Source organism: Manduca sexta, chromosome 25 (genome assembly GCF_014839805.1).
Source record: "Manduca sexta isolate Smith_Timp_Sample1 chromosome 25, JHU_Msex_v1.0, whole genome shotgun sequence".
NCBI lineage: Eukaryota > Metazoa > Arthropoda > Insecta > Lepidoptera > Sphingidae > Manduca > Manduca sexta.
This window is the reverse complement of record NC_051139.1, coordinates 9,250,540-9,265,489: the sequence shown is the minus strand read 5'-3', so window position 1 is coordinate 9,265,489 and position 14,950 is coordinate 9,250,540. Positions and strand designations below refer to the sequence as shown.

The following is a 14,950-nucleotide window of genomic DNA, read 5'->3' as shown; positions in this document are numbered from 1 at the left end:
TTCAGCCGCTACTTCGTGTTTGTTTGCTATTAGGTCATATTAGCGCCTTGTTAAATTCCAACAGTTTCCGTTATTTTGAAACAGTTGCCTCTTACACGTAACGGCCGGAATACACAAAAAAAGTATACATCAGTGATTCTATTTATTAATTTCTTACTGATTCACAGTTTGCGTAACTAGGAACTTTATCATATGTTTTACTGCCGTCAGTTCCCCTATGTCATACCTTCGTTCTTGCTCTTTGTTTGCCGCGCGGCCCTCTATATTTCTTTCCTCTTCGTAACTGAACCCCATTTACGGGTGTACAGACAGCATAAACAATTTCTCGGGCGGCGCGCGTAAATTTGAGGTTATGTTAGTATTAATTCGACGTTCACCATAGACGAACGTGCGGTGGCGACGTCTCGCGTCCGTCCGACCGATCGGAGTGCATCGGCGACGGTACGATCGATATCGTACACTCAAGTGCATTGTTGCAGTGCCCGTGCTAGTTAAATATATTTTGACTGAAACTTGTGACCGGTATGATACCGAATTTGAAGCTCAGCTGATTGATAATAACTCGAGGTGTTAAGGTTGGTGTTTAATTAGTAACGTATTTTATTTGAATGAAGCTTTGTTGTTATTTTGTTAATCACTATGTAAATTAAATATATATATTTTTTATTTGAATGATGTAAATATATGAAAGCTTGTTGTAGATAATTGATGTTATTTAATTTATTGAGCTGATAAAAAAAGTATTATAAAAACTAACAATATTTTTAATGTTTTAAACAAGATCTACTGAAATATAAACAGCCAGTAACCGTTATCTAACATTAACACACATACAAATAGGAATTGAAAAAAAGTTCGCAGAAAAAACCATTGCGTCGGTCTCTACGTCCCCTCTTACCTTAAACCCTCGCTCGTCATACTCCGGCGGAATAGCGTACCAAAGTTTGTATTCAACCCTCGTCGTTCTTATTTCCGCTACGTAGGAGGTATTTTATGTTAGTCCACCGGCATGATGGGTTGGTTCGGCGCCGTCAGCGCGTGCATTCATCCCACACCCTCACTTTATTACGTATACCGTATGCATGTTGCGGTTCCTATTGTGACTCGTATTTAATCCATTAGACGATTAATCCTTTGCATTGTTATGATATTATTATTTTAGAAGTTGTTATTCGACTAGATTTTAATTTCTAAACCAGTATTCACGTTCATGAATATAAATTGCATTAATTAGTCATCAAGTTGTTTGTTAAAATGGGTGAATCTTGAAAGTCATTATGTTCATTAAAAAACGTTTGTGTGAAGTCAGTTATAAATATCACAACTGATTTTTAACGCACCGGCGCAGGTTTGGGTTTCTCCTTGCGCCACCAAAAATGGAAACTGGTGTCATTATCGCAGACGAAAACAAGAATCACCAATTACAGATGCAAGTGTGGGCCAGAAAGCTATCAATAAAACTGTATATTGATGCCTAGTCTTCATATATTAAGCTGACTTAAAATAAATAAATATACACGTGCAAAATAATTTTAGTAACCGACTAGTAACTATAACAGTGTTTATAAACTATCACGCTCATGTATGATTGTTTATATTACATAATTGACATTGAATTACTACCGAGTAATTCGTGTAAAACACGCGAGAAAACAATTATTTAGTTGGTTTTCTAAATTCGGAATTAGTTTAGCATTTAAAGAACCTGTTTACATAAGGCCTTAACCTATCAACAATCACACTCTAACATTTGCACTCAGTTCGTTACCTTTCATAATTTAAGTCACGAACAGCTTTCAACAATAGCACGGCACAATTTTTATGCTATGACAAATAACCACGACTAAACCTAATGAATACTTTCAGTGCAATCCCAAAGAGGTGACAGTTAACAAAATGAGGACTCTTATTGTTTAAAACCGAAATACAATCGTACTATACAACTAAACAATTGGTAAATAACAAATTCCGTGGTAATAAGGCTCGTTATTTAAACACAAGCCATCAGAAATATACTTAGATGACCATACAAAATACGAAATAACTTTTTTAACTCTCCGAAATGAAATACATGTTTGAAATAATACATAGAATCCTGCAGTATGAATAGCATAAAGGCGTTGCCATCAACAAAACGGCAAGCCAATCGTATTCCTAGAAACTATTATTTCGAAATTTATAATACATACAAAAAAAAATAATCACCATATTTCTGCAATATGTTATTTTTACTTTAGTTGTTTCAAATTGTATATGATGTGAATCTTGTTTCATTAATTTTATAAAAAATAATTCCACTAAAATGATTAATTCCGCACATATTCTCCTAAAAACACATAATTTTAGTTTGCAACCAACACTATCAGGAAGATAATTGAACAAAGAACATTAAGTTAATTTAAATCTTTCAAAAAGACTTGAAACAGTTTTTTAAAGAAAGTATTTGTAATTCTTTGCATATTACCTCCCATAACTTGTGCGTCTATAAAACCTTTATATAAAAATTATTATCGTCTCCTCGTCTTAACCTTCAACACAACGTCGGTAATGCCGGAGCAGTACGCATACTAAGTTAATACATATTTACAAGAGGAAAGTGAATAAACTACCTTAAAGTACGTTCATTGTACGTAAATGCGTTGATAAATGTTAGAAAAACATGTTGTATAATATATTCGTCACATGTTCCGCGTCACCCACGCTACAGAATACTCAATGTGTAGGTTTGATATGCCTTTTATTTCTTAATAAGATCGGATCATAATATAGGTGCCAAATAATTTTAATACATCACTTCTCTATTAAACTTATAATTAAAACGGTAATTAAGGAAAATTGTAGTTCTTGTTTGTTTTGTGGTGTTTGAAGGTTCTACATTCTAATATCAATGCTTTACAGGGCAATGAAAATTTACTCATCATATTGTGTACTTGTGTTATTTTTACTACAGATAATATTATATATCTTAGGATATTAATATAAGAGAAATGAAGAAGGAATACTTTACCCAAACTGTTGAACATCGTGGTATATTTAAAGTCCCAAAAAACTTTAAGTTTAATCATAGCGGAACAAAACTTAACAATAGGCAGGTAGAAAAATAAAAATTACCATATAAATAGATATCAAGAAGCGACCTTCACTTATAAAAAAACATCTACCTGCTAAAACCGAACTCAATTGAAAAACGCGCATAAAGAGATAAAGAGTGATACTCAGAAAAACTGTTCATAAATAGCGAAAATTATTGCTCTATCTTTGTACCTCCTAAAGTTATCTGATCATCTTCTTACTTTCGTTTTATTGCGTCGGCGCAACATCTATTCAGCCGTGTTCCACAAAGTTTTTGCGTAGTATTACGAGTGGCTGCAGCATAATAAATAAATTCTCCTATAATATATACATTCATAATATATAATTCATAATATATAAATTCTCCTATAAATAAGAGCATTCTCATTGATGACTTCAAACTACTTCCATTTCTTCGGTATATTGAATTTTACTACAGCAAGGGTCGAGAGGCCGTCGCGTCGCCGTTATTAACTAAAATAAATAATAAAACAAAATAACATTTTACATTTACTATCTATGATATTAAAACATTACCCAGAAACACTACATCTAACTCACTTATCATTTACCAAGTTTTATGACTCAAGTCAGTGCTTTTACTACTGACAAATCCTGTATGGTGTTCCACAAACGATATCCTATCGCACCGCATACATAATAAATACCTGTATTGGTGAAAATTGTTTGTCGGTTTCGTTAAATTTACATTTGGTGACAACGACCTCTGTTGTGAAACTGAATGTACTGATAAACACACTTGAAAATTACTAACTATATTACTCTTTAAATATCATTGTTTCTTATACCTTGTGACACGAATAAAATAGGGTAAAGTTACTCAATTCTTAAAATTGTTATTGAATTAAAAAAAAAGTTATGCTCTACCATATTCAGGTAAGGAAAAAATAAATGTACACGAAGAATATCTTTAAAAAAAAACTTTTGTTTACGTCAATCTAGTATAGAAAAAGCAATCGGTAATTAAAAAATAGGTATAGGTATTATTATTCACATAAGTTTTTTCCTTTCCTGAATATGATTTAGTATGAATTACGTTTGAGTTAAACTGTTTGATCGACACAAGTCAAACATCTATTTTATCACAGCTATCGATGACGCTGGCCTAAACTTTTTCACCATAAAATTGTGAACTATGAGTAAGTTGTGATAACATGGTACGATTATTATTACATTGATTATAACATGTAATTTCTATGTAAGGTGCTCTTATCTGTCATTTTGTCAACTTTTTCACAACTAAAAATGATATTGTACCTTGAAATGTTTTTATACCCAAAATTGTCAGAAAAATATATAAAAATCTAATAATTGAAACTAAAATAACGATTATTTATTCACTTGAGAGTTGAGATAGTTCCAATTTCAATGTTCTAAACTTTAAAAAATAGTATACAGAAAGTGATAGGTAGGTATTATTTGGGCCAACTCAAAATGATGGATTTTAATTAGAATGATTTGCATGCATGCCCGCTGTGGGTGACATTAGAAGCTCCTACACGTTAACTTCAATTTTTATTATCGTTTCGACTGTTTGATATACTATCTTTTAAGTGGGATTTAATTCTTTAAGTTTACTTTATAGAATGGTACCTATCAAATGGAATGACATTAAATACATGCATAATGTATAATATTAAATTGGGAAGATTTTTGTAGGGCATAGAAATGTTTAATTCAAAAACGCAAAAATCTGTCAACAGTACCTATAGATTTTGTTGCTTAAATATGAAGTGTCACATACACTTAACTTATTTGTTACTTTGTCTGTAGACGAAACAAATAAATTAAAATATATTATTATACTTTTTTATTTACGCCGTAATTTTTTTGAGTAACAACTGCGTAAATTCAACATTTAGTGTAAGTATATTCTGTCATAAATTGTGCAATGCTTATTATAAAATTAAGTTGTACAAAATCCACTCGTTCTACCAATATCTCGTGGTGAACGATGAAGAGATAACAAAAGTAATTACGCGGAACAATTGTCTTCGGTTAACGAACGTTCTTACATACTTTAAACCGTTCTACTTTTCACACAAATAAAATAATAAACTCACGACAATATTCGAAAACTTTTACACGGCAACAAATCTAGGGCGAGTCGATTTCTCCTGAGAAAATATAATAAAGGAGTTTCTGAACGTTAAATTGTAAAGCAAGAAGCAATTTCCCAGATTCGTTCGATGAGCAAATATCTAGAACACCGGGTAGTTTCTTAATTCGATGGCAGACAATATGACGATCAAGCGAGATCCACGCGATTGTAATACCGTACTCGGCCTACTTGTCTACAGAAATCAGAAATAATGCGGCAACCGCCAATAAACAATTACATAGCGAGCGTCATTTGTTATTATTGTCGCCTTTATCGTTCTGCATGGTATTATGATGTCATCCGACGGTTGTATGGTTCACACAATGCCTATGAACACCAAGATGTTTGTATTTTATATTTGAATTATCCTTCTCTGTATTAACGTCATTGTGATATCAATAGAGTTGCCACTATAACATCCTGTTTGGACTTAGGATGAATGGATCATATACGTGTTCTATAAATTTAAAACGGGAAGAATATTTTAATAAAAACATGTAATAAATGCCACCAATATAAGCAACATTAAATTGACTATCTACTTAAAAAATGCAGTACCTCGGTAGGTTTTGAGAACTTCCAAATAAAGTTTGCTTTATGTTTTTAGTGCATTAAAAATCTACATACGCACATTAGGATATTTTACGAGTATCTCTATTCTAATTAACATTTTGAATTAATCACAGTTTTATCGGTAATTCATAGTGATTAAATGATATCTGCCTTCCCATAAAACAAGTGCCTCATCATGTACTATTACTTTCAAATGTAGAAATCTTTGAATTGATATAAGAAAGAAATATTCTCGTTATTGATGTTGTTCCACGAAAATACGTGACAAGTAACTTATCCGTTGAACAAATAAATGAGATTGTGTTCATTAGAAATAGGCACGTGTGTGGTTTATCCACAATTTTCTCTGCGATAACTATAAACAAATATCTAGCACGCGTATATATCAAATGTACGTCGCCGCAAAAATATTTTATTATAGTTTCGATGAAAGTTAATTTCGTTTTATTATAGTCTAAAGTTTACACCACCATAGTCATTCACAGCGCTACCAGTACAGCATAGCGTCAACTATTTAAAAATCAAATAAAATATCTACTATTTCTCATGGGAGAAAATTGTTGGGATAAAAAGTAATTGTGATTATTTCTAAGAAACATCCAAACTTTCCTATTCATATTAGTTAGAACTAAAATTGGTTGTTAATGTAATGTATTATGATTCAAGCGGTTACAGAAAAGGGAAATTCACGATTAAGGATACAAACGTCGATTCACAACACGTCCATTTAAATCTCCTAGAAAGTTTTTAGTTGAAATTTTTACTCGACCCCATGAGATACTCGGTGTACTGTTTTGACTAGCTCGGTTTACGTAACGCGTACGTTGTTCATAAACAGTAGTAGCGTGTTAATAAAATAAACAAGACACTGAGTCACATTCCTGGAGCCCTATTGTGCCATTAGCGCACTCGTAGTTACGCATAATTCTCAGTTTGGTTAATAAGTGTGGGCGCAATACGAGCACGGGCCCGTTACGTTATATGCGCGATAAATTCCAGTACGTAACTACTTAAACTTACTTGACTTATTGGGGTCTAGAGCATAAATCCGGTATGGTTTGAAATAATATTTAGTTAACCCTGTTTACAAATGTTTGAAGTGCATTAATAAATCCAGTAATATAATTAAGTAATAATATCAGCCCTGTATTATTTTTATACTTGCCCACTGCTGAGCACGGGCCTCCTCTACTACTGAGAGGGATTAGGCCTTAGTCCACCACGCTGGCCTAGTGCGGATTGGTAGACTTCACACACCTTCGAAATTCTTATAGAGAACTTCTCAGATGTGCAGGTTTCCTCACGATGTTTTCCTTCACCGTTAAAGCGAACGATAAATTCACAAAGAATACACACATGATTTTAGAAAAGTCAGAGGTGTGTGCCCTTGGGATTTGAACCTGCGGACATTCGTCTTGGCAGTCCGTTCCACACCCAACTAGGCTATCGCCGCTTCCACTTCCGCTATAATTAAGTATTCCGCGTTATATTTAAGTATTACATTCCTGAAGGAAACTCGGCAAATATTTTATAAAATTTACAAAATGAAAGAGACTTTAAGTTTTTACATAAGTAATATATATTTATAAATGGAGGCCAACTAATACTTAGATCGGTAATGCACTTCTACAAGCTTATTAACGGATAACTTGCTAATGTAAAAAAATACTATACTTACTTCGAAATATTTTCGGTATTTTTTGCACAGTTCAGCATTATCAAGATGTTAAGCGATCTATACACCCAAAACCATATTCCCGAAGAAATTAAGGAGACACCGAATTCAAAGAAAATAAATTCAAGATGAGGAGGGGAAGGGTTGTTTAAGCCTTCGCATAGAACCTCTTTTCTCAATAGTTACTGGTTCCCACAATTAACTGGCATTACTTTGCTAATTTAGATTTAATCTATGGTAAGACAGCACCGATTATTCTAAATAGGTATGCTATAATGGTAGCTACCTACCGTGTAACTTGTAATACAATATTAATAGATAATAATAACGCCAGTCACATTCATGAATTTGAAGGTTACGTACTGAATCAAACCGATAGAAACTATTTCTATAAATAGGTACCACTTCTCTCCATTTCATAAAATTAGTGTCCTAGGAAGACTAGGCAATAGAGACCGAAAATTCTGATGATCGTTATTTTTTGGCAATATTTACGCCCTATATTAATTTACTATTAAATTATAATGCGTAAAGACCTTCTAAAAGGAAGTTACAACAAAAACATTTTAAGAAATAACTATGAAGTGGATGTTGTAATTAGAATCAATTACATTTAATGTATTCACGTCACATTATTATCACATGTCCCACATAACTTGCATAGGAATTAATTGCAGTTTTAATTATTAGCGCCATAACTACGTATCCCTTTATGTAATGACAGTATCCTAACCTGAATAAACGGAGTCACCGGAAGATCAGTGACCACTCGCCGATGCCAAATTCGGTACACAACGGTACTATGTCGGCGAAATTACTGTCAGTTTCCGATGAGAGCCACAGTTTTTATGTTAATCCTTATAAAGGATTGGCGAATCATATAAATGCATAAATTAACACACATCGTTCCAAAAATAAATGCATATGTGTATTTATTAATCGTTCTTGGATAATGAGATCAAGAATAGAATTTTATAGTTTCTGTTGATAATATTTTTGTTTTCGCTAAAAATACTGGAGTGAATTTTAGAGTGTGTACCATTTATTGATCAGACTGTCAAGACAGCCGTCTGTTAGTAATTCGCTGCAGACGATTTGTCTGCATCGCTAGATTATGTTTTGATTAGAACGTACGTCGCCCGTTCACTCTGTCTGAATTTAATAATGCCTTAAAAACCAAAAATCATTCTCAAAAAATTACAATTTTCATCCAGCAAGGCGATATAAGATTACAAAATATTTAGATATTATAAACTAACAAAAATAATCCTTTTAGTACATATTATTCTATTCATGTTTGTAATTTTAATGCATGTGTTTGTACCGCCACCCCACATATAAAACTATTTACTTCAATCAGATAAAACACTTTACGCATGCTCTGTAATTTATTTCGTTACGTAGGGGAAAACAATGAATTTTCTCTTTGCCTTACCCACAGCTCGGTTGTAGGTAATAAAGATTGTCACTACAGTTAAGAATTGACGTACATGTTGGGGCGTTGCGTACTACGAAATAATATTGTTTAAATATATAAACAGCTCAAAAAAGATGTTGCAGTATTTAATTATATAACATCAAAAATAATGTTAAAATAAATTGAACAATAAAAATATATTACCATTTTTGAAAATAGGTTACGATTTAAGTACGAATAATGGCAAAACTGCAAATTAATAAAAATATATTATTACTTTAAACGACTTAGCATCGTATTATATACGTTTTCACGGTCTACAAATACTAGAATTTTAATTACAACCTCGCCGTAGAAAAATGGCGTTAAATGAAGCTGCGATAAGACCTAAGTCTTGTAATTCTTTTCCGGTCTAGTAAATACAATCCCGCAGCTGTTATGAAGTCGGATTATACCACGTAAAAAATATGCAACATTAAATCACAGATAAGTTCAATATCATTACATGATAAAATGCAAGACACTCACGTTTACCCGTATAATATAATTTAGAATAATTAAAATAACGAATTTAAACTCTATGGTAACGTAAGAAAAGACTTAACCCATACAAGTAATGTTTAGGCAAAACAATGAAACATTACAATTCAAACATATCAAACCATAAAATATTTCTGAATAGTTTTCAACTATCTAAGGCCTTCGAATAGTTAAATTATTAAATAGGTTATTATCTGAGAATAGTATACTCTGATCTTAGGTAAGGAGTTCGCACCAATGTAGGTCAAAAGCAATCGTCGTCAAGATACGTAGATGGATCACCGGACGTGGTTGTTTACTCATTGAACCCACGCTCCGTATGTGGGTGTTTATGGTGGTCAATTGCACATATATGTAGGTATATACTTAATTTATACGCTTGGTCATAATCAAGTTTTTATCCGATATTTCGCTTCTAGCTGTGATTGCCTCGCGAGCTATTCGTCTTTTTCATTTATTAAAACGTTATAATTGCTTTTACATTTAGCAATTTTCTATGATGTTGGCACCATATGGGAAGACATATCTTCTCTCATATTTTATCATGACCTTATAAGCTATGAATAGTTTAGTTTCAATACCTGGATCAAAATGTTTTTTAGTCTTGAAATCTTCCAAATAAATTATGAATCGTAAATCAATAAATTATTACATTATCTGTAAGTACCTATATTGACAAATATGTTATGTACAATGTACGGAATCTAGATATAAAGTAAAATGCTACTACGCTTGATGATCTTTCATATACATCACACACATAAGAAGGTACCTAATAAACTACGTCTAATTATATCACCGAGCCTCTAAGTCCAAGTGGTTACTATATTTAGCGATGCGTAACAACTGAGTTTATTAAACTGTAGTTTCATTCAACTGAGCCTTTTATACTATTAAATAATGAAACAACATATGTTGTATTTTAAATATAACTGAAAACGTTTTTTTTAAATAAGCGGTATGTGAACATTGACATGTATCTAACATAAATCTGAAAAGCATAAATCTTTCTAAGACTTTTTATCAATATGTTTACTTACTAAGTGCTTAATGTTTTCAGCAGTAACGGAACAATGGGTGCACCTGCATGGGGTACGCGCGGGGGCGGTGGCGACCGGCCGCGCTTGCTGCGCATGACGCCGCTGCGGCACAGCTTCGCAGCGCCGGCGTCACCACCCGCTCCCCCACCGCCGCGAGCGCACGATTACGCCTCCGACGCTGACACCACTAAAAAAGGTACAGCATACCGGATATTACACATTATGATACGAACAAACTAATGTAACGTGTGCATAACACTGCTGCTACAACTCCTGCACACAATTAAACGTTACTTAGCGTTGTAAGAACGTGGGTAAATAGATGTAAGATGTTTGTAAGTACTTCCAATAGAAGTGGTAATTGGTTTCATTTAATCTTCAATATGCTTTTCAGAAGAAAGCTGGAATGCAAATTTGTCACAGAGATGGAGAAAATTACGTCGTCGGTGCTCCAGACTTCGGCCAGGTTCGGGCAACAGGGAGCCAAGTCCTGTGCGCTGCTCACCCTCGCCTCCTAGACAGCCAAATCAATGCTCTCCGGCTCCACCTTCTAAACTCTCATTTCGCCATAGAGGCAAAGTCTATACAACAGCATCATTGCGAGTAACGAGTGGTGCCCCAGACCTACTGCGTGCCTTGGGCAAACTCGGCGGTGGACTGCGTCGACGGGCCTTGTCAGCACACGACGTCCTTGCTCCACCCCAACAACAACCTTCTACATTCTACGTTCCTAGTCCTACAGCGGTTAGGCAGCAATCTTCACCTTCACCACCCAGACAGTCCACGATAAGGCGGCGTTGTAGTTCCCCAAACGTCTACAGAAATAAAACATCACCAATTCGCAGAGATCGAACACCATTAATAAATCCAGAAGACGAGAGTCGAGATCAAGTGGATTACAGTTACGTTCCTGAAAGAAGAAAAAATGCTCCCGAACCTCGAAGTCGTAGACCCTATAGTGAAAATGTGGACTTGGAGGTCCCATACAGAAATTGTTATAATCGTATACCACCTGACGCAAATCAAAGATTATGGGAAGAACCGTACAGGCTACCACGAGTACAATCAAGGCAAGACAGACAAGAGCCCATGCAGCAATTAAGAAATGGAGTGTCTGAATTACGAGTGAGTGTTACGCCGCGATCTTCTCGACCGCCTGCTGTTCCTGTTACGCCAGGACAGCAAACGAAGCGACCTATTGACCTACGTGATATGCAGAACTTTGAGGTAGGTACTCTATATTATAATATAAACACCTCTTTTCCCAAGTAAAATGTTTTAATATTTATTTTGCGGAGACATTTCGACAATTGAATCACCTTTTTTCTTTTGATTTCCAGGTACGTTTTACAAAATCAGCAGGAGGTAAAGGTCTCGGCTTCAGCATCGTGGGCGGTAAAGATTCTCCGCGAGGCGATATGGGAATCTTCGTCAAAACTATTTTCAACAACGGCCAAGCAGCCGAATCAATGCTACGAGAAGGTGAGAGAAAATTCTTATAATTTACTCACAAATTGTAATGACCCTTGTCATTTACGCGGAAAGGTGAATCGAAGATGCCTCGGTGACGGTTAACAACAGCTGCACATTATTACTGCCGCACCTTCCGAGACTCAACAACCTTAACGTTCGTAAATAACATGCACCTGCCTTGCAACTTTTATGTTTAACGGTATATCTATTCTGTATTATCGTGAAGACATAGTTATCTTCTTATTAAATAAGATTTATTACTTTAGTATAAAAATAATATAAAGTATATGGGATTCAGTTTTTGATCCATTTTTTTACAAAAATAAATTTATCTGTATATAAACAATTCCAATTTTTATTTACTTTAGAGTTTTAGACATATTTAATGACCTTCAATGAGGATTAATGGTGTTTTAGATACCTGTATAGCCCTCTGATAATCCCGCTGACTGTAAGAAATGTAACAGCAAGACACTGCACAACGTTTTCTTTGAGAAAGTGCAGTATCCTAAACATATCACCCAATTTTTGTTGTAGACAAACTCTACTACAAAACCCGTTTTGTATTTAAAGCATTTATCAAAAAAAAAAATCAGGCGATTTAACTACTATATGTTAACCCGCTTTGTATTTAAAGCATTTATTTAACAATCAACAAAATATTTCAGGCGATGAAATCGTATCGGTTAACGGCCGTGGCACTGCCGGGCTGACCCACGGGGAAGCCATCAGACTGTTCAAGGACGTGCGAGCTGGCCCTGTGTTGCTGCGCGTGGCTCGCAGAGCGCCCGCCCGCTGACTGCCCTGCGCCTGCTGCGGTGACTCATCGCCGCACCAGGCGCTATCACATGTTCCAGACTCTTACTCCACTTTGTAATACGAGTTTGACGGAAACGTCATATGTCTATATACGTAGATATTCTACGTAGAATCGCGTCCACGGCAGCGAATGTATACGCGTTAAAAAACTTTCTGTGCTACTTTCGAATAATAAATTCGTTAAATAATCATTGACCTCTGGCAATCATAATATCCAGAGTCATGATCAGCACATATTTCGCAAGTAAAAACACCGTAGGATGACTATGGTCATAACAGCTACGTCTTTATGAAAATTGGGAGCCTTTTTTATAACACATCAAAGTGATTCAACAAAATAGTATCTGAGCCCTTTCCGTACCATCAGGCCCTATTTGTCAATAAATATATCATGGTTAAAATATCTGGATACATATGAAAAAAATTAATACTTTAACATGATGGCTTTAGTCGATATGTTACTTTATTATAGTATTGCTTGTAATGGTAAAAAAATCGTATTTGCAAAAGACATATTTTTATATAATGCTTATTTGCTTTGCGTACCAAAGAACTATAAATTTTGTATGAATCTTTGGTACATATCAAAATTATAGATTGGTAATATGTCCAGAAATATATATTTATATACCATGTAAAAAAAAGATTCATGACTATTATCGTATATAATAATTGTAATCGTTATGCATTTATATTAATATAATATAAGAAGCTATGCATAAACTGATAAGATTCTGAAGGAGACACGTACAATTTGGATACAATTTCTTAAAAATTGTCTGTGATATTGATATTCAAAGCTGCTTTGTAAAGAATAATGTAATTATTTTATTAGTATAGGATCTAACTTATTTTTTATATATTGTAATAACAATTAGGTATTAATTATTCGGAGCGCAATAACAATGAAGTGTAAGTAGATTTAAAACATCGAAGTTTTAGTTACTTATTTCAGTCAATCTATACTATAACGTATGTGTTTCATTTTGAATTCACGTGTAAAAGAAAAACTTCGTTCACTATTTTTCTATTCCTTTATTACATTCTGAGCACATTATTTTTTGATAAACAATATTTCAAGATTGATTATTTTAACAAATAGACCATATTTTATTTATTAAAATATACAATCTTGAACATCTAATAATTCGAAACTGGATGGAATTAATGCTTTTAGTCCAAAACAATGTAATTCATAATTCATTAGTGATTATCAAAGAGAGCAAAGGTTTTTTTTTTGTTAGCTGTCATTATATTTACACTTTCCTTTACCAGAATAAAAATAAATAAAATGATTATGAACATTATCTTATTGCGTGATCTGCGTCCAGGACGAGGTGCGGCTCCTCTTAAGTACATTGTATCTGACGCGTTTGCAAACCTATTTAAAGCATTGTGGCCACACCCATCTTACGGCCATATTGAGCGCTTGTACACAGTTAATACAAACTCAAGTCTATGTCTACACAAAATCTAAAAGAATGACATTGTACTTTATATTATAATTAAAGAGTGCGCTCGCGATCTTCGCGCTATCTGCAATATTTTGGCTTGTACTATCACGCATATATCAGAGCACCGCTTTTTGTGTGAACATTTTATTATTTCTACCATTGTACAGATAAATATATCTATTTATATATATTAAAGGCTGGCACATTTCAAAAACGCAAGAAATCCGTCGCCAACAGCGCCTCAAGAGGTCGCATGAAAGCGCGCGCTTATAATATATCGGCTCATGCCAATAATGAGGGTGCATGGAGATACAGCGTCAACGTTGCACTGCAGCTACAAACCTGTTAGTGATATGTGTTAGCCGAAGGTGTGTCAACGATGATAATAATATAAATTAATGAAAGCAAAGCAGAAGAGAGAAGTTATTTTTAAATTTTTGTACAATTACATACCTAGTTATTTAGAAAAAGTATATTTTAAATATAAGCATTTATACAAACTTTTTGTTTTCTTTCTAACTTCAAGGTAAGATTAAATGTTTTATCTAGGCGTCTATTTCCCGATGTTTGAGTAAACGCTAATTGTCCAATATAGAGTCCCCAAATACAAAACTAAAACTCCCAAATAATAACTTAAGAGTTAGTACTCTGACTAGATGTAGTCATCTATGCATTAAATGTCTTATACTTTAAATGACGGACGATATTTACTTGAACATTAGATATGAGACGGACCATTAAGCCAATATTCTTTTAAAAAAACAA

The 14,950-nt window shown here is 34.0% G+C and overlaps 1 protein-coding gene across 3 annotated transcripts; it reads left to right on the top strand.

The window, feature by feature from the left end:
- Positions 1–336: 336 nt before the first annotated feature.
- LOC115453554 (serine/arginine repetitive matrix protein 1) lies at positions 337–14,685 on the top strand. 3 transcript variants are annotated; one of them, XM_030182431.2, is made up of 5 exons: positions 337–575; positions 10,460–10,635; positions 10,837–11,666; positions 11,780–11,921; positions 12,581–14,685. In XM_030182431.2, exons 2-5 carry the CDS (start codon positions 10,473–10,475, stop codon positions 12,709–12,711), a joined length of 1,266 nt encoding a protein of 421 aa, XP_030038291.1. In that variant the 5' UTR covers positions 337–575; positions 10,460–10,472; the 3' UTR covers positions 12,712–14,685. The 3 variants fall into 3 exon arrangements, with proteins under 3 accessions (XP_030038291.1, XP_030038224.1, XP_030038152.1); XM_030182364.2 differs by having other exon boundaries at positions 343–575; positions 10,463–10,635; positions 10,834–11,666; XM_030182292.2 differs by having other exon boundaries at positions 343–575; positions 10,834–11,666.
- Positions 14,686–14,950: the final 265 nt, after the last annotated feature.

Bases quoted from the DNA above. Each gene is read 5' to 3' on its own strand.
- LOC115453554 (XM_030182364.2), top strand. From the start codon at position 10,473: ATGGGTGCACCTGCATGGGGTACGCGCGGGGGCGGTGGCGACCGGCCG. The intron at 11,667-11,779 runs GTAGGTACTCTA...TTTGATTTCCAG, and splicing joins GTGATATGCAGAACTTTGAG to GTACGTTTTACAAAATCAGC. The intron at 11,922-12,580 runs GTGAGAGAAAAT...AAAATATTTCAG, and splicing joins CGAATCAATGCTACGAGAAG to GCGATGAAATCGTATCGGTT.